This window comes from Carcharhinus amblyrhynchos, chromosome 4 (assembly GCF_965287045.1).
Source record: "Carcharhinus amblyrhynchos chromosome 4, sCarAmb.v2.hapA, whole genome shotgun sequence".
NCBI lineage: Eukaryota > Metazoa > Chordata > Chondrichthyes > Carcharhiniformes > Carcharhinidae > Carcharhinus > Carcharhinus amblyrhynchos.
In genome coordinates this window covers 20,562,613-20,588,030 of record NC_137327.1, presented here as the reverse complement: position 1 = coordinate 20,588,030, position 25,418 = coordinate 20,562,613, and the positions used below count along the sequence as shown (strand labels likewise).

The following is a 25,418-nucleotide window of genomic DNA, read 5'->3' as shown; positions in this document are numbered from 1 at the left end:
GATTGTTTGGAATGCGCAGGAAGGCTAGAAGAAACAGTTGGGAAATGAATGTGGGAAGATCAGCATCAGTCCAGGAAGTAGGAAAGGAATATACAGAATGGAGAAGAGCGTCAACAGTAAAGAGCAAGTAGATGGTGACAGTGAACAAAAAATTTCTGAGATATGCAGTACACTAAGTGCTGTAGAACACTCTGACTTGGATCCAAGAAACATAGAAGTAGAGGACAGGGAGGACACAGAGGATATAGCAGACGGTAGAGATTCAGAAATACATAGCTCATGGAATGATTGGTTGACAGTGAAAGAAACATCCCGAACTGTTCAAGGGGTACAAGTTCATAATTCCTTGAAAGTGGAGTCACAGGTGGGCAGAGTGGTGAAGAAGGCATTCGGCATGCTTGGCTTCATTGGTCAAAACATTGAATACAGGAGTTGTACAAGACATTGGTAAGGCCACACTTGGAATACACTGTTCAGTTCTGGTCACACTATTATAGAAAGAGTGCAAAAATAATTTACTGGGATGCTATCGGGACTTGATGGTTTGAGTTATAAGGAGAGGCTGGATAGAGTAGGGTTTTTTTCTCTGGAGTGTAAGAGGCCTATGGCTGATTTTATAGAGGTCTATAAAATAATGAGGGCTATAGATCAGCTAGATAGTCAATATCTTTTCCCATCTTAGACCCTTTAAGGGAGTCTAAAATTAGAGGACATAGGCTTAAGTTGAGAGAGGAGAGATACAAAAGGGTCCAGAGGGGCAATTTTTTCATAGTGAGGGTGGTGAGTGACTGGAACAAGCTGCCAGAGGTAGTAGTAGAGGCGGGTACAATTTTGTCTTTTAAAAAGTGTTTAGACAGTTCCATGGATAAGATGGGTAAGAGAGGGATATGGGCCAAATGTGGGCAGTTGGGACTAGCTTAGTGATTAAAAAAAAGGCAGTATGGACAAGTGGACCAAAGGGCCTGTTGCCATGCTATAAACCTGTATGACTCAATGACTATTTAGGGCTGTGACTTTGGGCTGGGCAGCTAGGCACTGGTGGTACTGGCCCACAATAAAACCTGAAATCAGGAATACAACAGCATATTCTGATCAAGCTTGCAAATGCTGACAAACTGCTGGGTTGGATAGAGGACAGGGAAGTCCTGTCAGCAGCCAAGAAATTGTACAGAGGAACCTAGGTAATAGTTACAAGTGGGCAGGACTAAGGCAGTTAAAATTCAATAAAGATAAATACAAGGCCTTAGGCATTATTGTAGGAATAAATGTAGGACATATTAATAAATAATGTTGAGTGAGCTTGGGAAGAGAATGAAAGAGGTCATGGATTGATGGACTCAGAAACGATCACGCTTAGTCAGCACAGAATTCGATCAACCAAACAAATGTAAGTTGGAGCTTTGCAGTTCAGGAAATTGGGAGCTAGAAGCTAAATGTGATCAGGCTGCTCCTTTTGTATTCAGTCCTGGTCACAAAGGAAACCATCCAAGCCCTCAAAATGGTGAGGAGAAGGGTTCAGGACAGATCTCTGACGTCAAGTGGATGGAGTTGAAGAAAAGCTAGAAATTGTAGATTCTTCAATTAGGAATGAGACATATAGCAGGGCACTTCATGGAAGTGAAAAATCAAAAAGCTAATTTTTGAGCATTATCTCAAGCTGAACTGTGACTACAGGAGATACACAGGAGTCAAGAACATTCCCCGATGACGTCAAGAAACATTTCCTCTTCAAAAGAATGGTTAGTACCAGCAATACTGGCGATGAATTCTGAAGTCAATCAAGAGGCAGTTTAACATTACTGTATTTTTTCTGAAAGAATGAACTAGATGGGCCAAAGAGCCTCTGTGATCTATACATCTCTTTTTGAACTTGAGTTGAGCAAGGCTTGAAGCATTTGGATTGAACTGATATGGGGTAACCTTAGGAAAGAAAATGATGAGTGGTTCACCACCATCAACTTCAGGACAGCAAAGGATAAGTAATCAGTGCTGGACTTGACAGTGACACCCACATCCTTTTCTTAAAATTCATTTTCTGATGTGCAAGCTGCTGACTGGGCCAGCATTTATTGCCCATCCCTAATTGCCCTTGAGATGGTGGTGGGAAGCTGAATTCTTGAACTATTGCACTCTGTGAGGTGTAGGTACACCCACAGTGCTGTTAGGGTGGGAGTTCCAGAATTTTGATCCAGCGATAGTGAAAAAACGATGACATATTTCGAAGTCAGGATGGTGATTTGCTTGGAGGGAAACTTCCAGGTGGTGGCTTTCTGAAGTATCTGCTGCCCTTTTCCTTCTAGATGGTATTGGTTGTGGGTTTGGAAGGTGTTGCCAAAGGAGCCTTGGTGAGCTCCTGCAATGCATCTTGTGGATGGTACACACTGCAGTTGCTATGAAACAATGTAAGAGAGGTGAAACACGATGAGCAGATACATAAAGTGAGTGGCAGAAGTGATAAGGTCATAATAATGACTTACTTTTACCTAACAAATTCAGTCTGAACATTTATGCAATTATTTTTTACAGACCCTAGGTGGTGCTGCAATGGGAGGCAACATCTGTACCCCACGTTTTAATGAATTGGCAAAATGGATGATGGTATTGATTACTGAGTCGAGCAGCTAAGTTGGGCAATTAGTCATGTGAAACCTGTTGAGCGATTGCCTGAAGGGTCAGTCATCAGAAAGCTTGATGTTAAACCCTGATTAAATAGGCCAGCTTTCCCTTATTTTCAAAAAAGCAAAACAATTTGTCTCATGACAACGCACCCCGCCCTTGCCCTTGGCTCTCCCAACTAGCCAACAACACTTACACTAAATGCAGGATCCTCAAGTCACTTCATAGTCTCAATTCACCATTAGAATTGACAACAGTTTTCCCTTCCCTAAATCAAAACACATCGAACTTGAACATTTTGTTTCTCACCTAAACCCATCTCTTCAAGGACTATTGCGTTAACCAGTTGTACAACAAATATTCATTCAAAAGCACAGATTTTAACTTTCATATTTTTGGATGAGTGAAACCATTTACAAACGTTCCAGTAGTTACTGAAACTTTGCAAGGAAGGCTTATTTCAGAGGTAAACGTGACCATCGCGGAACAACCCAAGAAATTTCTTCTGGAGTTTCAGCATGAAGAGGATTTTGATGATTGTTGACCAATACCGTTAGGGGAAATCTGCATTGGGAAGATATTGCTTTTCTTACCTTATATAGTTTCAAGCTGGCCTCATGTCTTGAGTTGACAGTGTGCAGTCGCAGCTTCTCAATGCTGTTGGTATAGTAGTCGCATGCGTTGCATTTCAAGTGCACTGGGTTCCCAATCGCCACGCATTTCAGCCGCCACTCATTGGCCTTGCCCCCTTCCTTGATGTGTGCTACGAGCTGGTATTTCTGCACGTGCTTGTCTGTCTTACAGTGCAACTGGAAGTTGGCCTTGAGCTGGGTGTTGTAGCGGCAGAGCTTACACTGGTAGGAGTCGCCAATGACTGCTTTCCACTCCTCCTCGGGCAGGTGGCGCTCAATGTTCATGTGCAGGCTGAGTGTCTCCAGGTTGTCTGTCGTGAACCGGTTGCAGACCGCGCACTGAAAAAGCTTCAAGGAAGGGTCATTTGTGGTCGTGAATGTTTCGCCAAGGTTCATGAGTTCTTCCGACACCAGTTGCCCACCTCCCAGTCGCATGTCAAGAGGAATCTCACCACCAACTGCACAAGACCAAAAACAGAAAGCATAAATGAGATTAGTAACAGGCACAGTAAGGATGAAGAGCGCTGTTCATACTCTGTAAGATATTGGCTTGATAACAAACCCACTGATCTGATAGTCTTGAGTTCCTCTTCTAAAGCTAACATTGACAATGCTACCTCTGTTAATGAGGTCAAATCTACCCACAAATATCGAGGGATAATATCTGCAGCATGGAAGGGCTTCATGTAAATAAAATGGCAAATCTCCTGCCATGTTCAACTGTGATAGACGATAGTGACAGATGTATATTCATTTGATTTGTTGATGGTGAGCTGTGCATAAGAGTCTGCTCAAGGCTCACGTCCCTGAATACAAGACTAGATGGTCAAAACTCATTTTACTTGTGATCAGTTATTAGCCTTCAGGGACAGTGATTCCTATCAGCTAATGCCAGATTAGATTTAAACTTTAGCCTCTACAGGTTTCAAAGCTAAACACTCAGTGTGCACGTAGCAATAGGAAACACAGTCAAAACGTGGTCTGATCAAGCTCAAAATTACTTGCTTTTGTGTCCCCTGTGTCAGCAATTTTGGGAGTAACATCACTTTAGAATGCAGCTTAAAAAAAAAATCCATTATTCATTTTAATTACTGTCAGCACCCAAGTACAGCGATGATGGTGACCATTCTGGTGTCAGCTTAGAAAGGGGCTGCTGACAGCAATGAACCTATCCTGGAATCTGACACTTCTCCATTTATCTGGACCCCATAAAACGGCTCAAGTCAGAAGCAATTCAAACTGAGATTTTTTTTTAGTTATATCACTGCAGATATTTTTTAATTCCAAGGGTTTCTTTCCATACTCCCCAGTTTGTTGAGTGCTGCAAGATTTCTCACTTCTTAAGCCCAAATTAAATTTTAAAGGGCATTCTAGATCAATTAGAATCTGGAAGACGAAGGAGGGATCCACTCTTTTAGTTAAGGCTCTTTTAATGAGTTCCTAATTGACTGTGTCATTCCAAAACATTCAAGTCTTTTTTTTTAACTCAGTTACTGACTGAGCTACAGAGCTCCTTGGTGATTCAAGGACTTTGTATCTATTTCAGGCGCTCATCAGTTGCAATGTAAGATTTTGTCTGTAAGTGCAAAATGAAGGCTTTTCGGGGCAAACAAATTATAGAATGGGAACGCAAAACTGTTCCTTGTCTGTTGCTTGGCATACATAGGAGAAGGCACAACAAGCTGAATGCTTTCAGCTACAGGGTGAAGAAATAAGTAGCTTGGAAGAAAAAGGGCAAATTTTAAAATATATATTCAGTATGCGAAGCAGTTTTAAATAGCTGTAGCAAAACTTGTGCTTTGTTTCAGCAACAGCAGAGAGGTAGAGCTAATTATCCCATTACTGCGTCAATACATCCATTTAACAGAGTTGTGTCAGTGCTAGTGCGATGGGTGATCTCATCAGTGGAAGGTGAAAACCTCTGTGCTGTACAGATCCGTCTAATGCCTCTTACTACACAATCTTTAATACATCATTGACCAGACAAAACCAAGAGCTGACCTTGTCCAACTTACAGTAAATTAATAACAACAAGCTCTTTATTTATAGCATAAAAGCTCTACAGCTGTGAATGGCACTTCCTAAGTTCAAGAAACTCAGTTCTTAGGCAGAGTTAGCTTTGAATCCAGTGTAAAATTTCTGCTCCTTTAAATAAAAGAGAGTGGCATTATGTGCTCCCTCGGTGCCCCCACCCCATTGTTCAGGTCTCCATTCGCCCAGACGTGAAGTTCTACAACCTTGCAATGCTCCATCTAGTGGTCTGGCTGAGAACTGGGTGAACCCATCCAATCAGAGCTGGTGTAAATTTGAATAAAAGTTTTCATATCATAGAATCCCTATGGTGCAAAAGGAGACCTTGCAGACAATCCTACCCAGGCCCTATCCCCATAACCATGCTAATTCCCCCGATACTAAGGGTCAATTTAGCATGGCCAATCAACCGAATCCGCACCTCTTTCGACTGCGGGAGGAAACTGGAGTACTCGGAGGAAACCCGCGCAGACTTGGAGAGAATGTGCAAACTCCACATAGACAATCGCCCAAGGCTGGAATTGAACTGGGCCCCTGGCGCTGTGAAGAAGCAGTGCTAACCACTGTGCCGCTCACACAGTGTGAATTCAGACTCCTAATGGCTAGACCATTTGGACTAACCAATTCCTGTCGAACCCTGGCAACACAAACTCAGATTTGTTCTCGGAAACAGCCTTTTGAAGTGATCTTCTTCAGAGGGTGTTTAAAAAAACCTCAGGCAGCAAGGCAATAAGGTTAAAAACCTTATGCAGCTGAAGAGAGCAGTCTGTTTGAAACAAAGGCAGTAGTAAAATGTGGTTTTGTTACTATGTTTGATGTTATGTTTCCCTTGTCCAAGCAGCTGGAAACCTTTCACTAAGTCTTCATCAATTTTGCTCTTCACCTGATTGGTAGAAAGTGTAAGAGGGGGTGAAAAGACAAGGAAGGGGTGATGCTCCCTCAACTGTCTCCTTTGGGAAGCAACTGGTCTCAAGACAGCTTAAGCAAATTCAGGGACTGCAACTATCGGAAAGAGGAGGTGCTTTCCTTGTTCTGTCTGGCAGTGCCATCATGCCTCTACCAAATATTAGTGGCGGCACGGTGGCACAGTGATTAGCACTGCTGCCTCACAGCACCAGGAACCTGGGTTCGATTCCCAGCTTGGGCTACTGTCTGTGCAAGAGTCTGCACGTTCTCCCATGTCTGCGTGGGTTTCCGCTGGGTGTTCCGGTTTCCTCCCACAGTCTGAAATATTACGAACGGATTAACAGACCTTCCAGTTAAGTCTTAATTTGATGTCAATTATTCAGTATAAGTCACTGTTACATAAACGGGCTACAGGTGGCACTGGGTGTTGGTGGAGAATTGTACATGGAGTTGGATCTAAGAAAAAAGTTTATGAAGTAGCAGCACTTGTGTCTCTTTTACTGAACTGCAATCTCGAGGCTCAAACATGAAAGATGTGCTGGTTAGGTGCATTCTAAATTCTCCCTCAGTGTACCCAAACAGGTACCAGATTGTGGCAACTAAGGGATTTTCACAGTGATTTCATTGCAGTGTTAATGTAAGCTTACCTTATGACAGTAATAAAAAACTATAAACTACTGCATGAGTATTGCTATGCAAAGGAAAGGGTAGTCTGCCACCATAACCTATGGCTGTTCCAACTCAATGTTATGATCATGGCAAATCAAGACTTCTTCAAACTGGTCCCATAAACATTCTTCACAACACTGGTTTCAGTGCCTATTGCCTTTCAAATTGAATCATCACGCTAGCTTTCTACATATTAATCAATGCACATCAAAATTCTTTAAACCCAAATGAAGCCTCATACCTAACCCAAGAGAAGATTTTGGTTGCAGTTCTCTCAGTATACTCGATGAGTGTTGTGAAGGTCATCACAAACTGAATCCTGATTTTGGCTATGTCTTTTCATGTTGAAAAATTCAAAAAAAAGTCTAATTTCACGTATTGCTAGCTTTGTATTTATCTGCTGATTAAAACGTGCATACGTGTGCTAATTTGGTCATTATTTTTGAGCTTTCAACAATACATTTGCATATGTGACTGACATGGGACATATATAGATAAAATATAGTTGATAGCAGGTAACAGTGGACCTGCATTAAACTTTTTTGCCAACCCTTCCAAATCTCGTTTCATGATCTTGCTGTAAGCACATGGAAGAGAATTGATGGGAGTCATAGTAAGGCAGCCGACTCAAATCAGCACCGCCAAAGGCTTCAGAACAGATTCCTCAGCTATCTCATCATTACACTGAGGTGACAGCACAGAAGCAGGACATTCAGTCCAAGTAGTCAATGAACACAATGACAATACACCCATTAAGCCTCCACTTCTCCCTACCTAAACATATCATTATATTTTTCTATTCTGTTGTCCAGCTTCCCTTAAGTATATTTATGCTACTCCTGTGGTTGCAAAAGTTCCACATTCTTACCACTCTTGGAATAATAAGGATTCTCCCTGAATTCCCAATTGGATTTACTCATGACTATCTTACATCGATGATTTCCCATTCTGGTCTCTCCTGCAAGTGGAAACATGCTCTTCATGTCTACCCTATCAAATGTTCTTAAAGACCTCAATCAGACCTCCCTCGGTTTTATCCTTGTGTTTTTGTTCAGCCTTTCCTAATAGATATATCCTCTCAGTTCTAGTTCCATCCTTGCGAATCTCTTTTGCATCTTTTTCAATGCCTTTTATAATAAACTGTGCATGGTATACAACGTATGTTCGAACCAAGGTCCCATGCAAGTTTAATACAACTTCTCTTCTTTTAAATTCTATCCATTTAGAAATGAACAAGAGTGCTTAGTTTACTTCTGTTTGTTAAATGACCTCACAGACCTTCATTTGTACTTTTATTGATTAACATACCTAAACCCTGGATCCATCCGGTCTTTTTTTAAAAATCCATTCGTGGAGTGTGGGCATAGCAGGCTGAGCCAGCATTTATTGTCCACACCTTAAACTGAATGGCTTGCTAGGCCATTTCAGAATCACATTGCTGTGGTTCTGGAATCCCATGTAGGCCAGACAAGGTAAGGATGGTAGATTTCCTTCCCGCAAGGACATCAGTGAACCAGATGGGTTTATACGACAATCGCTAATTAGACTTTTATTTCCAGATTTTTACTGAATTCACATTTCACCATCTGCCATGGTGAGTTTTGAATCTGGGTCCCCAAAGCATGTGGATTACTAGTCCAGTGACAATACCACTATGCCACCTCCTCCCATTTACTTTCTTATTATTCAAGCAATATGTGGCCTCCTTATTCTTCCCACCAAATTGCACAACTTTACATTCCGTGGCCATAATTGGCATGTGACCCAAGAATGAAGTATAACTGTGAGCACAAAGGCAACAATAGTTACAACAGGGTGGAACTGTATCAACATTCACTAAATTTACTGCAATTTAGACTTGAATCTGTTAACTTCCCTCAACGTAGTCAAATCAGTGGAACACACGATGCGGCAGAGAAGAGTTTTCTGCAGCTAATTAATTGAAGTGTTCAATGAACAATGAGTTTCTGTACAAGTACAGAATTTCATAGTCTGCAAACACTTCCAATTTGTAAACCCTGCTGCATTTACATTAAACTTGAAACACAGAAATTGTGAAAATGAAAAGCAACAATATGCAAATAGTAAATAAAATGATACAGCACTTTTTGAAAGGTACACGTGAATAAACCAAAGATGGGATGCTACAACTTTCCATGGCAGAATAAGAAAAAAACACACTGCAAAGGAAGCAGAGGAGAGACTAAACACAGGCAGAGATTCATTTGCTGGCACATTTTACTTCAGAAGTATTTATAAAATGACAGTTTGTCTAGAAATCCAAAAAATTTGCAGTATTTCCAAACATTCGACACTAATATTATATGTTAGTGAAAGGTATACAATTTCTATCTGTATTGGTATGATTCACTTCGTTTATATAAAAGTCTCAAAATTTGTTTTAGTTTGCATGGTTTAACCACCATTAAAGTAACAATGAATGATTTGTATGCAAGGGGAAGAGGCAGCTAGGCGCACATGCTGCAACTATCAACATACTGTGGATCTTAATTTTCCAATCTTCTCCCCCATTTTGGATCAATAATTGTCAACATATGAGAGATGGCATACATGGAGCCTAAGGTTTAAAACATTTGTTCGTGTTTTGGTACCTTCAGTAATTCACAAGCCAGAAACTTATTAAAAGTAGGCTTTGATTTTTATGATTACAGATATGAGAAGGGGGAGCAGGAATGAACTCTTGCAGCTATGATTTGTAGCAGCATCAAAAAAAAGGAATGTGAAAAAGATCAGATTATAATTTGGCTATATGAAACCATCAGAACGACTGTTTTGCTCAATGACTATTAAGAGACCTAAAGAAAGCTCTCTGAGCCTTTTTTAAAATTCATTCAGAGGAACATGGGCGACGCTGGCTGGCCAGCATTTCTTGCTCATCCCTAATTGCCCGAGGGCAGCTGAGAGTCAACCACATTGGTGTGGTTCTGGAGTCACATTTAGGCCAGACCAGGTAAGGATGGCAGATTTTGTTCCCTAAAGGACATTAGTGTGAACCAGATGGGTTTTTCCAACAATTGACAGTGATTTCATTGTCATCGGTAGATTCTTAATTCCATGATTTTTTAAATTAAATTCAAATTCCACCATCTGTCGTGGCAGGATTTGAACCCGCATCTCCAGAACATTAGATTAATCATCTAGCAATAACACTGAGAGGCCATCACCTTCCCAAATCTAAGGGTACATGATGGTACGTTGTGTGGGTTTCCTGCTAAGTGCTCTCTGGTCAACAGTCTCAGCTCTGGATCCAGGCATTTTCTCTATAGATAGCACGTGATCAAAGCTTTTACTTTAGGAGTTTTATAACATGGAATTCAATTTTCAGAGAAATATTTACTATTTATTAGTGTCACAAGTAGGCTTACATTATCACTGCAATGAAATTACTGCGAAAATCCCTTAGTCGCCACATTTCAGCGCCTGTTCAGGTACACTGAAGGAGAATTAAGCATGGCCAATGTACCTAACCAGCATGTCTTTCAGATTATGGGAGGAAACCGGAGCACCCGGAGGAAACGCATGCAAACATGGGGAGAAGGTGCAGACTCCGCACAGATAGTGACTGAAGGCTGGGAATCGAACCTGGGTCCCCGACGCTGTAAGGCAGCAGTGCTAACCATTGTGCCACCTTCATTCTACATATGAACAGAATATGTTTTCCATTTAAAATCTCAATAGCCATTTCTCTTCCACCCACTCAAATGGAACAATTGGTAAATAATGTTCCCTTAGTAACTAACTTGTCACCAATGAACAGGAGAACCAAATTAACCTTGCAGTCACTGAGATGACAAAAGAACAAATCCCTTTTGTTATTTTATGAACCATCATGACTCATCAGATACTCACATTTCTTCTTTTCTAACTTATTCCAAAGTTACACTCAAAAATCTGATTATTTTTGGTGCATTGACTTTGTGACTTGGATTATTTGAGCAACTTTGGCCATAAGGTAATGATCATGCAGAATAGTGCCGCAGTGGGTAGCACTGCTGCCTCCTTACAGCACCAGGGACCCGGCTTCAGTTCTGGGTAAATTCTGAGGAGTTTGCACATTCTCCCCATGTAGGCGTGAGTTTCCTCCGGGTGCTCCGGTTTCCTCCAACACTCCAAAGGTTAGGTGGTTTGGTCATGCAAAATTGATCCAAGCATCAGGAGGATTAGCAGGGTAAATACATGAGGTTATGGGAATAGAGCCTGGGCAGGATTGTGGTCAGTACAGACTTGATAGGCCAAAAGCCTCCTTCTACACTATAGGGATTCTGTGATCCTATGTCAAACATGAAGCTCTGCCACATGTACCCACTCTTTATATTACTTCCTTTGGAACTTGCTAAGCCATACGCCTGGGATTCTGATTGAGTGTGAAGGGAAATAACTTCATGGAGACTACAAATAACCAGGCACCTAAGAGGCATTGATATCTAACTTGTCTGAATCTTGCAGTTTATTCCTCCCCTCCCAACACTGCTGACATGGCACCTAATTTTTGCTGAGATCAGTAGAGATCCCTTTATTACATTTGCAGTGGGTTCCTCGCCAATAAGACCACATCGGGTAGCGACAATGTGAGCTTCTGAACTACAGTGACTCTCTGGGTAAGTGCATCAACCAAGCTGAAAACAGTCCATAAATGTCTAAGTGTATCACATACAGCGCATTGTAAAGGATGTGCAATGCACTTTCAGAGGCTGCCATGCATCAGTAAGAAGGAGAAAAATGTTTTCAATGAAAGATACTCTGCCAACTCATTAGGGTATCAATGATGAAGCAGTACGAAAGTACAGAGGGTTAGTCACTGGCATTTTAGCTTTGGGAGTTGGTTTCAACTCCAGCTCAAGGCTGATGAGATGGAAGTCTCCCATATCTCCTAGCTGTGAGGGAACTGCATACATGGAATGAATTGGGACAGTTTCAGTGTAGTTCCCAGCAAAAAGAAGGGGAACTTAATCTGGCAGTAGTTGCCAATTTGACTCAGGTTACTACAAGATAGCTTCTGCGAGAAATGGTCAGGGAATGGTAAGAGAAATGGTAAGGTGCAGGCTTAGAGAGCTGAAGGGCCTGTTCCTGTGCTGTAATTTTCTTTGTTATTTGAATTAAGATTGAGATTAAGACACATAGTTGGCTCAAAGTTTAATTTTTCATCTATTTATGCTTCTACACAACCTGAGGTGCTCCAACTCTCTGTAATGGTCACCCACCACAGATTTTTTACACGCCTGGGCGCCTGGAACTTGTTGCCGGGGAAGGTAGTGGAAATGGATGCAGTAGTGGCTTTTAAGGGGCGTCTTGACAAGTACATGAATGGGATGGGAATAGAGGGATATGGTCCCCAGAAGCGTAGAGGGTTTTAGTTAAGTTGGGCAGCATGGTTGGTGCAGGCTTGGAGGGTCGAAGGGCCTGTTCCTGCGTTGAAATTTTCTTTGTTCTTTGAATTAAGACTGAGATTAAGACATACAGTTGGCTCAAAGTTTAACTTTTCATCTAACTATACTTCTACACAGCCTGAGCTGCTCCATCTCTCTGTTTTGGCATTCGCCTTTCTGAGTAGTAAATTCCTCCCAAAAAAATCACCAAGTACAAAGTGGTGTCCATGAATTTACAGGTATCCGAAACAAATAGTGTCATCTTCTAACCATTCCAATTACTGCATACTATACAGTAAGTTTTAACAATGGTGACCCCAGTGACCCAGCTGATTAAGGATTGAATAGATGAATGAAGTCTAAACCTAACACGGTTTTATGCACTAACCACAGAAGTGCAAAAGATGACAGTAAAACCTGTTGTTTCTGAAAGGGTTTGACAACTGTAGGCACAACACAGCCTTGGAGACTGCTTGAGGATAAGATCCAATGAACTGGGAATGACATTATATAAAGGGCTTACTAGTATTACACATCTTAGAATGTAAGCATTCTAACTCATAGGAGAATTAAACAGATGGTAAAAATTAGTTACATGCGATCAATTTTTAATTGTAAAGTTGTGATGCTTAAACAAGTCTGTGCAAAAAACACATTGGCACTTACCAAGTAACTTACTGCAGGCGTTTACAATGTTATATAGTTAACTCTTTACTTTCTAGCCAATAGCACCACTAATTGCGGAATATTACTGAAAAAGCTCCCAACAATTTCAAAAAATTATTTTTGACAAAACACCTTTGGGACAATAAAACACTGCAGTTAGGATTTAAATGCCACACAGGCATTAAACTGTTTAAACGAAAGGATCAGCTCTACATGGAAGCAATATAAATACGAGTAATTGTAAAGTCGGAACCTTTCGACTATTAGCCCAATTATAATTTTGTGTATTTCTTATCTTATGAACATCTATATTACTGTATAATTTTTACATTATTCCTAATTAAGCCAAGGGCCACCTGAGCCCAATTTTGCAACCTCTTCTAGCCTTCTTTTCCCTCCCTATATTGGCAACCTGCCACCATTGCCACAGGGGACTCAGCAAACTCAACAAGCACTGTTGGTCCTATTACCAAGAGGTCCCATTACGAAGAGGTTCTTTCTAACAATATTATTGAAAAAAAACACAGACTCCAGCTCCCACTACATGAGTTCAGTGACAGATGTCATAGGATTCAGCACAATGTGTTAAAATATGCTAAGGCACTCTGATCTTTTTTAATCACTTTGCAGGAGATTACATTTAATATATTATAATGTGCGCTGGCAGAAATCCAAGTCCAATATTCTTACAAGAACATGTTACTGTTAATAATACAAGAATATGGATGATTTTTTTTCTCTCTCGCCGCTGAGAGCTACTGAACCAACAGACAAAATTCAGCCAGAATCAAAGGGAAAATTTTTATTTAAAACACTGTTGTGAAGACTGGAGAGATGCATTATTCTCCATGTGGCCTGATAGGGAAGGAGCAGGGGGCTGAGATGGAGGAGGGGATGGCCAATAATTCAGTAGTTTTTGGATTCAATTATGTCTTACTTAAGTTTTTGTTTGAAACTCTGTCCAAATTCTATTATCAGACCATCACCATCTACCAATGATTCATAATTGCATTATCCTATTGTGAAAGGTGTGTAGTCTATTGGTGCATTCATTTTCTGTTCTCTATTAAATACAACATTAATGGTGTTGACACCAACAATGGACAAACGTTAACTGTGTCTTGGTTAATATTTAAAAAATAGAAACAAACAAACAAGGAACTTGAAATGACAAGAGAGCAGCATAGGGTCAGATTGTCAGTCTAGTTTCGCCTGGAATTTATCCTTTGGCAAACAAAATGACTGACTGTTGGGATAGTGGCAATAAATTGTTAGGTGTCTTATTCAAAATGCCAGCATTCCAACCCTAATTTGATTAGTTTGAAGGCAGTTGCTCAAGTTAAGGCTCAGGCAAACACAACTAATACTTCAAACTTGAAAATATTCAAGCACTTCACATCACTTTTTTTTCATACTGAACACTTAGTAACTTCCTCCAACTGATCTCCAACCCATAATTAAACTACAGTGACTTGTTCTTTGTGCTATATGTTAGGGCTCCACATTATATAATGATTGTGGCTTCGCAGCTCCAGCATTGCAGTGCCAGACATTCAATTAGAGACCTTGAGTTTAAAGCCTACCCTCGATGCACTTTATTGGTGCTCAGCCAAACTCGTTGATGGTACACGGCACTATCTTGTAGAACATAGTGCTCCATCCTGAGGGAAATGATGGGAACTATTTGTCAGGTTAATGCTTCAATCTCCAATTAGCCATGGCACTTGGCAGGTCCAATGCTTCTGCCCTCCCTGCTGTCACTTACTCCAAGTACTCCAATCCAGTAAGAAACATCAGTACAATGACTCGAAGAGTGCATAACTGAACTCCAGCGACCAATGGCCCACAGTGCTGAAAACCCTCCAGACAGCCCAAATTGTCAATCTTGTCTCATTACCTATGAGTCAGAAGGTGATGGATTCAAGCCCAAAGTGCAGAGATCCTGACAGATAATTTAGGTTGACACCAGTCCAACTCTGAGGAGGTGCTGTGCTGCTAAGCAGTGCTATCCTTCAGGTGGGATGGCAAACAAAGAGTTGTTCACACAGGTGGACATTATTTGAAGAGAAGCAGGGGAGTCCTATTGGTGTCAAGGCCAACATTTATCTCTCAACTAACAGTTAAAAAGAGATTTTCTGGTAACTATTTCATTGCAATGTGTGGGACCTCCCCGTGTGTAAATTGGCTGGATTTTTCTTGCATTACAACTATGACTACGTTTCAAAAGTACTTAACTGGTGGTGGAGTGCTTTGGATGAAAGATATTATATAGGCAAGTTCAATCTTTTACTGCATGGTCGCTTCAGTAAATAATAGTCAACATTGAAACAAGTGCAAATGCTATACAAGTTAGTTGTACTTAACAAAATCAGATTGTTTCTACATAAAGGATTGTGAAACTGTGTAGCTATGCAGAAACAACCAGATAAAACATATATTTGCATATCTTTGTGGAGGTATTTAGTATGTAAATGCTTGTTGAAGTTTATATTATAAAGAATCTACACATTGTATTCTTATTGGAAAATATTAACTAAATATTAATCATTTGAATGATAAAACAATGGGCGGCACGGTGACACAATGGTTAGCATTGCTGTCTCACAGCAACAGGGACCTGGGTTCAATTCCGGCCTCGGGTCACTGTCTGTGTGGAGTTTGCACATTTTCCCCATGTCTGCGTGGGTTTCCTTCAGGTGCTCTGGTTTCCTCCCACAATCCCAAGGTGTGCCTGTTAGGTTGACTGGCCATGGTAAATTGACCCTAGCGCTGGGGATTAGCAGGGTAAATACGAGGGGCTACAGGAATAGGGCTTCTCCACTGTAGGGATTCTATAACAAATGCTAAATTTTCTTGAAGATGGGAGAAGTCAGTACCTAAGAAAAATCTCAAAGTTTTGGACAATACTGGCATGGCTACATTTATTGTCAATTCCTATTTGCCCTGATGGTGATGGCGAGCCCGAAAAGGAACTGTTTGTACAACTGCATTGTTGGCTTGGCCAATTCAAAGGATATTAAAAAGTCAACTATGTAATGTCACATCCAGGCCTGCCTTGGTAGAACGGCAGGTTCCCTTCCCCGAGATTTATTTGAAACATCCTAAAATCAGTAATAACGAGCTTTCCCAAACACTGTAATGAAAATAACAAACAGATCCCCAATGAGTTCACCCCAGATACCCATGACTTGCTGGATTCTGGATAAAATCCTTCTAAACACTGCAAAGGGAAAAAAAATGCTCCAATTTTTAAGGGGATCATGTGTGGAACATTTCTTCTTCGACATTCCACTAAATGGAATTATACAAGATACATAGATTTGAACATTATACATTATTTAGCTTCTTATTGCCATAATATTTAGAATATTAAGGCTTGTGTAGTGTTCAGAACAAGGCAAGAATATTTCCTAAACTTTGATATTTTAAGTCATCAAGATAGAGTCAGAATTAGAGCTATTTATTCTGGAGGAACATCAGGAGATTGAGTTCAGTTGTATTTTTAAAGATTAATAAAATTGTTGGGTGCGACAGTTTTGGGAGAAAACTGTTCAAAATGATTATAATAATAGAATTCATTGATAAAATACTTGGGCAAATACATTAAACACAAGAATATATTTCTCCTCTCAAATTGCCTCCCTGGAACAGGCAACTATTAGACAGGGCAGACGAAGAGATACTTTGTAATTCTTTCAGGAGAGATTTGTAACCTTGCTGAATGATAAGGACAGCAACACGACAAGGAGACCAGAAGTATGTTTAGGTATGTTTACGTCTCATTGAGACGTATAAGATGATGAATGGGATGGATAGGATAGAGGTGGAGAGACTCTTCCCGCTCAAAAAAGACAGTAGGACTAGGGGGCACAGCCTCAAGATAAAGGGGGGGCGGTTTAGAACGGAGTTGAGGAGGAACTTCTTCACTCAAAGGGTGGTGAATCTCTGGAATTCTCTGCCCGTTGAAGTGGTGGAGGCTGCCTCGCTAAATATTTTTAAGACGCGGGTTGATGGGTTTTTGATAAGAGAGGGGATTAAGGGTTATGGGGAGAGGGCGGGAATGTGGAACTGAGCCACGACAGATCAGCCATGATCTTATTGAATGGCGGGGCAGGCTCGAAGGGCTAGATGGCCTACTCCTGCTCCTATTTCTTATGTTCTTACGTAAGATGAGTGTGGCAAGCTATGGCCTAATGGAACTTAGAGTTGGAGGGGAATTATCCAGCTCTTCTCTTGAAAATAACGGCAGGTTTTTTTCCCCTTTTTTGGCCTATCCATGGAACTACTAAAAATGTTAGGAAGCCGGTGAGTTGGGATTATGCTGCGAATGGAACAGGCACCAAGGAATGCAGATGTCTTTTCATGTCTTTTGTTTTGATAGCCTGACTTAGCTTCCATGTGAGAGTTTAACTGAGTCACAGCTTAATATTGACCCTTTGCCCCGAAATAGAAATTTTGGGGAATACTAAAAGGAAGTGATGCTGAAAGATTTTGTAGGCTCTTCTAAATCAGACTTTTGAGCAAAATATCCAAATGGAACTACTATCAGCCACTCTGCTATGGGCATGGGGCTTGCTTTGGACTAAGGCCTGCTAACTCAATTCAATCATTTGACTCAAGAAAAGCCTTTGAATGACACCAATTACATTGTCTTATGGCATGAATTATTCAAATTCAAATTATCTAGCATTGTAAAATGGGATTAGGTCTTGTAGATTAGCTTCATTTCAGAGCGTTTGGGTTTGGATTGTTTGCTCAAGGCCAGAATCTTAACAGGACAATGTTACGCAAAGATCCTTATTAGAAGTATTATGACTTTTCGTGATGAATCAATAATCTTCCATTCCTATCATTTCTATATATTCTAACATTGATGGTGAATGATACATTTAATGATGAGTTAGCAACCTCCCATCTTCCTTTGCTGGCTACTAGGGAGTTCTCAGAACTTGTCAAGTGAAGCTTGAACATTGCTTTTTTTAAAAAATAATAAAGAAACTGCAGCGTCATTCAGTCTCATAACAAAATCAAATTTCACATTAAAATTAATGGGCAACTTCTTGGTAATGGCAAAACAGCCAAACACTCCAGACATTGTGGATGAAAATCTCCGTTAAACCATAAAAAATGGTCCCACATTCTTTTTAACTCAATTGTGTTTGATCTTACTTAAAAACATAGTAAACATTTTTTTTAATATCCTCTTTACTGTTCACATTATGTATTGTCATCTATCTGTCTGGGGACAAGTATGCTAGGCTGATTTACAGTTAACTGTTAAACTGCAAATAGAGGTCATCATATCCCTTTATAATGTAGACCACAATTTACATCACTGCTTTTTATTCAAAGACCATAAAATCTAGTCTTTTTATGGGAAGTTTAACATTTCACATTCAGTTTTAATATTTTTTACATATAAGTGCTATCATGGACATGCTCCAGGGCAGTTATCGCAAAAAGGTTTTTGAAACCCACCCAATTCAAGGACAAATGATTATCAGGCTGTCTATCAATCTGAGTGATCATTTCCCAGTGTACAGCCCCACCAGAATCAACACTTTCATAGGCTGATGTTGCCTATAATATGTGAAATTTTTTGAAGTATGTGAGCATCGCCGACAAAACCAAAATTTATTGCCCAACTCTAATTGCCCTTGAGAAGTCAACAGCTGCAGTCATGTATACCTATGATGCTTCCTGCACAGTGTGGTGGCTTTTACACAACAGTTACAAGTTATAGATCTGGTGGAACATGTAGGTCAGACTGCTTAAGGGTGACAGATTTCCTACCCGAAGGACACTCATGAACCAGGTGGATTTTTATAACAATCCAGTATTTTCATGACGAGATAGTATTTCAATCCAGATTTATTAATTAATTGAATTTAAATTCCCCCCTCCTGCTGTGTTGGGATCCGAACTCATGTCTCTGAAGCACTAATCCGGATCTCTGGAGCACTAATCTGGGTCTCTGAAGCATCAATCCAAGGCTCTGGAGCACTAATCTGCGTCTCTGGAACACTAGTCTGGGTCTCTGGAGCACTAGTCTGGGTCTCTGGAGCACTAGTCTGGGTCTCTGGAGCACTAGTCTGGGTCTATGGAGCACTTGTCCGTGTCTCTGGAGCACTCATCCAGGTCTCTGGAGCACTCATCCAGGTCTCTGGAGCACTAGTCTGGGTCACTGGAGTATTAGTCCATGTCTATGGAACATTAGTCCGGGTCTGTGGAGCACTTATCCACTTCTCTGGAGCACTAGTCCAGGTCTCTGGAGCACTAGTCTGGATCATTGGATCACTAGTCCATGTCTATGGAATACTAGTCCAGGTCTGTGGAACACTAGCCTGGGTCTACGGAGCACTACTCCGGGTCTCTGGACCACTGACTCAATATCATTACTTTAAGCTACCATCCCCATACATTAGATCGTATGACATTTCGTATCTTGAAATATATGTGCATTTATGTATGTATCGCACAATAGCTAAACAATACATGGAAAATATTTGAAGTAATAAAGTTATTATTTATTACCTAGTGCAGGCGCAAGTGCTGATACTGGATTTGATGGGTCCAGTTGAAATCCACCCAGCATAAACTGTGCGTCAGTTGCATTTTCCAGCTTCAGGCCAGGGAGGTTCATGTTCTGGGCCAGGTAGTACTGGTAAAGCTCAGCCTCTGCAGGTGCCAGGTTACTGAGGCCTAAGTGTCTGTTGTGCTGAATCTGGTTCATGTTCTGCTGGAGCAGCATCATGTTGTGCATGTGCTTCTCACTGGTCATATGAATGCGCAGGTTCCTGGCTACATTCGTCTCGTAGTCGCACACCTCGCACCGCCAAGTGGGTTTGGTTTTTGGTTTGGTGGGCGAGGAGGCCCCGCAGGTGCTCATGCTGGCGGCCGCGGCGGCAGCAGCTGCTGCAGCCGCCACAGCTGTTCCAGCAGTGTGGCTAAAAACTTGGTCGCCCCCGCCATTCTGTAGGTTCTGCATGTTATTGAGATGCTTGTCGGACTGCATATGAATACTGAGATTGCCTTTGGTTGTAGTGGAATAGTTACACACCTCACATCGGAAAGGCTTGTAACCACATGTATAGCTCTCGCCCCGGGCCAACCGAGGGTGAGGTTGCCCAGATTTGCAATACACACATGAGCCACCGGATTCTGGGTGCTTTTCCTTCATGTGGGCCTCCAGCGTCTGCTGGTACTTGTAGTGCCAGTTACACTTTGGACACTTCAAGGTCTTGCATGAGTTCCGAGAATGCATCATGGTCATGTGCCCACCAAGGGAGCGGGAGGAGCCCAGGACCGTGTCGCATTTCGGACACTCAACGCTGCTTCCGGATGAGCATTCCCCACCCCCCAGGTCGCAGGGAGTGCTGGCATGCTGATGATGGGAGGTACAGTTTCCTTCCTCGCCATCGACAGGTTCATTTGGTTCAGGAGCTGTGGCACTGTCTTTATTGGCACTTTCATCTACAAAGTCCGTCCTATTACTCTCAGTATTACCGACACTGCTATCGCCGCTTGCACTGTCGTTTGACAAGCTCACTGCATTCCTCCCGTTTGCACCATCGAAAACAACAAAGGAAGAAGTAGAAGAAGAAGAAGTGCCCCTTGGAGAAGGGTTTAGCACATTAGGCATTAAAGGAGATTTAGAAATGCTTTGGTTTGAGAGAGCGAGTTCCTTGCTGCTACATGCGTCACCCTCAGGGTCTTCCTGGGGCTCATCATCATCCTCATCCGACTCGTTTGGGAACAGTTCTTTGCACTCCTCATCTTCCTCCGCTTGTTCAGCAGAGTCCGCCTTTTCTATGAGGCTACTGTCAGCACTAAACTCTCCACTGGCTTTTTTCTTCTCAATTTCCATCCCCAAATCCTTGCTCTCTGACATTTTGGTAGGCCCGGAAGCAAGGTGGCCCAGAGGGACTGAGGTAATTGGGGTCTTTAGGGCTGAGCTCGTCAGCCCTCCAAGGTTCAACAGAGCACTTTGTGCCAGAGGGATTGAATGAGGCTGCTGAGCTGCACTCGTGTTACCTTCAGAGTCTTTTAATAAAGCCAAACCGGCCTGGACAGCCTCATCACCATCAACATGGATTCCACTAAAAGTACCATAGAAGTTCTGACCAGGGCCAATGAGGTTAGCTGTGGAAACTAAAGGGTGTTGAAAGTTTTTGATTTTTGGTTCCAGAAAGCTTATAAGAGGTTCCTTGTCTTTGCCTATCCCTTGGATGATAGCAGACACGTTCTTATTACTTAAGAGCTTGTGCTCCTCTTCACTAAGGGTCATTCGGTGGTCATGCACAGCATGCGTTACAAATGACCTCACATATCCAAAAGACAACTTGCACAAAAAACACATTAAAATCGGCTTTCGTTTGCCATAGAGCACGAAACTGTCAAACTTAGACAAGTCCACATTGTTAGGGACATCTTTGGATACACAAGAGTTTTTGGCAGAGCCATCACTGTTCAGGTAATCCTTGTTGCTTTTGTGTCGCACGTCAAAAACACGGAAAGTGTGCAAGACAGGACTGATGCCTGTCAGTGCTGAGGTATTTGGGAATGTCTGATCAGTACCAAACCACTTCCCAAAAGATGAGGCTATGTGAAAAGTGTTGATGATCTGTGGATAGACAGAGACGGATGCTGCGGAGGTGGACTCCCCTTGCTTGTTCCCGGCATTGGACATAGAGTTCATGAACAATGCTGGAAGAACACTACTGCCACTGGGCCCTCCAGACTGGATACTTTGCATTAGCTGGTTCACATTCTCCACGATGTAGGCAGAGCCATCTGCCTGATAGACAATCTCCCCAGTCAGATTCTCTACGTCGCTTTCCTCCGCCTCGCTCATTTCACTGTCACTCTCCTCCTGGAGCAGCTGAGGGTGGGAGTTCGGGCAATGGTGTTCCATGTACTTTTGTAAACTTGAGAATGAGGATGAGCACTCGTTGCAGCTGACTTCCTTGGTGGACAGTGAGCTGTGTGAAACAACAGCCGCTGCAGCAGTCTCTGAGCTGCACTCGTCGAAGGATGTCCTTAGGTTCTCACACGGGACGCAGTTCTCTCGTGCAGACTCCATTGAAGCAGCTTTATCAGAGACATGGGGGTTGGATTCAGTCCATTCCTGATGCTGGGAGGTGCTGCACCCATCCTCTTGCCCAGTGATGGTAGGGGAGTCACAGGTTTCCATATTGATGGCTACATGAGCGTTTCATTGCATCCAGTCCGGCAGGGGCCTAAAAATTGAAAGAAAATAGTAAATAAATAAGTGTATAAATAAACTCTTATATCTGGCACACTGTTACCAAACACTTTAAGATAGACTGATACTGAGAGTAATATATTCCTTCTACATTTTACACAGAACTGAGAACTCTCAAGATTAACATTCCATCAAATTCCAAAGCCCACTGTTGGCAATGTATGCAGACAAAGGTAGAATTCATTGGTTTGAAATTTCTCTGCCTACTATTTTAGCAGGAGGTGTTAGCTTTCTCCAAACAGAATGGGTTCATGCTGGAGTTAAAACAGCAGACAGAGGAATATCCTACACATACATGAGATGCTCACCCACACGTTGCCTGTGATTTCTAAGCAAATAGCACTGAAACGATTGTGAAAGAGAAAGGTAAATATCCATTTCACCAGCTCTTCAAAGTACACCCAGTGATCAGGCGAAACGCAACCCACTGAACTTGGTCAACACTGTCCACATAGAGTGTAAAGGTTAATCTCGAAGAAGGATTTATTGTGGCAGCAGGTCTTGCTACTGGGGAAGGGTAAGAGCATGACATCTTGTAGATTGCAGTCAGCGCCCGTCTTACGCCTGAATTTGAGCAGCTGATGGTGTACGATAGGTTCAAACAATCTTACTCAGAACCCTTGACGAGAGTCATTTCTGTTGCAATTCCATCAGGCAGGGGACACCTTTGAAGAATTTTCAGTAATCTGAGTGCAACACACACGGAACAACATATACAGGGCTGGTCCAAAAGGAAACAAATGAATCAACAAAATGGAATATATGTGCATTTACACCAAGGCAACACTAGAGTGGTAAATCACAACAGCAAGACCAGAGAAAATTGACGTTAAAAATTGTAAGGTTCCAACTATTAACCGTTTTCTTACTAATCCCAGAATACGTCATTGCGACAGAAGCACTTGGGTCCTAACTGGATATAAATCATGCAGTTTTGCATCAGTGTAATTGTCTATGTTACGAACATTACTGAATGACAATGAGTTGGTACTGTTGGACCCTCTCCACCGACTGGAATGACAGTGTGATGAACTAGTGAAGCAAACATTTACTTAACCCAAGTTCAATCAATATACTTTATTCACAAAATTTCCACTTTGAAAACCAACCCAGCAGCAAGCTGACTGAAGGCTAGATAAATCTGTGGCATTCTGTGCACATCGCTCATCAAAATGAGATTATTTTTTAAAAAAATACAACAAAAAGCAAGTACCTGTAATGCAATTACCGATGTTTTTTTTACAGTCTAAAGTGGATTGTCTGTAGTTCTACCTTGCAGGAGGACTGGAACAGTAATACTGTTTGCCCACAGAGCTTCACGTTGACTGACATCTGCTCAGTTACAAGTGCCTAAACTGTCACTAATTATAAATGAGATTTATAGTGCACACACTCAAAGCCATGTATGACTTTGCAGCTTCACAAAAGAAGGTGAATATTCTACCACCATCATTTAAATAAGGGTTGCAGAAGATTTCAGAAGCATCAGCAATTTCGTAACTGATGGAGGAGAGTAATATTAACCCCTTTTAAGTCTAAGGGGAAAATGAACACATGTGCATCCATATAGCACTTTTTATGACTTCAAGGTATCTCAAAGCAGTTGACAGGAAATGAATTACATGTGAAATGTAGTGACTCATGTTTTGTAGACAAGCATGTCAGCCGAAATATATGCAGTGAGATCCCACATATGGCAATGAGGTAAGCGACAAGGTCATCAGTTTTTGGTGGTGCTGGTTGTAAGATAAATGTTGGCAAGTACACTGGACTATCCCTCCTCTTTTTCAAATGGTACTATGGGATCTGTTAAGTTCAGCCAAGCTGGTAGGCACAGTTGGCTTGATGTCTCAATCAAAAGATGCCCTCTTCACCACTGTGCTCCAGTCCTCATGAAATAGTGCAACACAGGAGGCCATTCAAGGACAGATTGTCATCCCCGCTTTCCTGTGTTCTTTTCCCATACCTTTTCTGTTTGCTGTTTTTTATCAAACTTTCCTTTTGGAATGTACCATCAAATTCCACATCTACCACCATCTTTGGCATGTCATAGAATCATAAAATCCTATAATGCAGAAGGAGGCCATTCAGCCCATCGAGTCTGCACTGACCACAATCCCACCCAGACTCTATCCCCATAACCCCATGCATTTATCCTAGCTAGCTCCCCTGACACTAAGGGATAATTTAGCATGGCCAATCCATCTGACCGCACTTCTTTGGATTGCGGGTAGAAACCTACGCAGACACAGGGAGAACGCGCAAACTCCACACAGACAGTGACCCAAGACGGGAATCGAACTTGGGTTCCTGGCACTGCAAGGTAACAGTGCCAGGAATGATGCTCCTGATCTTTTATCTCATGGGCTTTAATTTTGCTAACAAGTCTAAGACTTAGCACTTTTTCAAAAGCCTTTTGAACATCCGTATAGACAGCATCAACAGCATTGCCTTCAACCACACTCTGTTATACTGTCAAAAAACTCAGTTAAGTTAATCAAACATGATTTGCCCTCACACGTAGAGAAAAACTTCTTCACGCAACGAATGCAGGTCTGGAATGCACTGCCTGGAAGAGTAGTGGAGGCAGATTCAATCAAGGCATTTAAAAAGGCATAAGATAATTATTTGAATAGAAACAATGTACAGGGCCTGAGGGAAAAGGCAGAGAATTGGTACTAAGCCATGATATTCATTTGGCAGGCCAGTGCAGACACGGTTGGCCAAATGGCCTCCGTTTGTTCAATAACAATTCTGTGATTCTTTGATTCCATGCCCAACTCAAGAACAGCCTCTTCTCTGCTGCCATCGCACTTTTGAATGGACCTACCTTATTAAGTTGAGCTTTCTCTACACCTTGGCTATGACTGTAACATTACATTCTACACTCTCTCCTTTCCTTCTCTCCGTATGGTCTGCTTGGTCTGTACAGCGTGCAAGAAACATTACTTTTCACTGTATACTAATACATGTGACAATAATAAATCAAATCAAATCAAAACAATTCTCCTTATTCAGCTCATGCTTGTCCAAGGGGCTGTTCATCTTGTTGTGGATTATTGTTTCTTAAAGCTTTCCCACCATTGCACAAAGGGTGGCACGGTAGCACAGTGGTTAGCACTGCTGCTTCACAGCTCCAGGGACCTGGGTTCAATTCCCAGCTTGGGTCACTGTCTGTATGGAGTTTGCACATTCTCCTTGTGTCTGCGTGGGTTTCCTCTGGGTGCTCCGGTTTCCTCCCACAGT

At 41.8% G+C, this 25,418-nt stretch overlaps 1 protein-coding gene across 3 annotated transcripts in view; it reads right to left on the bottom strand.

The window, feature by feature from the left end:
• Positions 1–25,418, bottom strand: part of zfhx3b (zinc finger homeobox 3b) — a 462,160-nt gene that overhangs the window by 304,032 nt on the left and 132,710 nt on the right. For all 3 annotated transcript variants that reach the window (XM_080186784.1, XM_080186783.1, XM_080186785.1), the window contains exons 2-3: positions 19,442–22,146; positions 3,210–3,706 (exon numbers count right to left, since the gene is read on the bottom strand). In XM_080186784.1, the coding sequence (XP_080042910.1) occupies positions 3,210–3,706; positions 19,442–22,100 (3,156 nt within the window). In that variant the 5' untranslated portion in view covers positions 22,101–22,146. The remainder of the gene's footprint in view (positions 1–3,209; positions 3,707–19,441; positions 22,147–25,418) is intronic.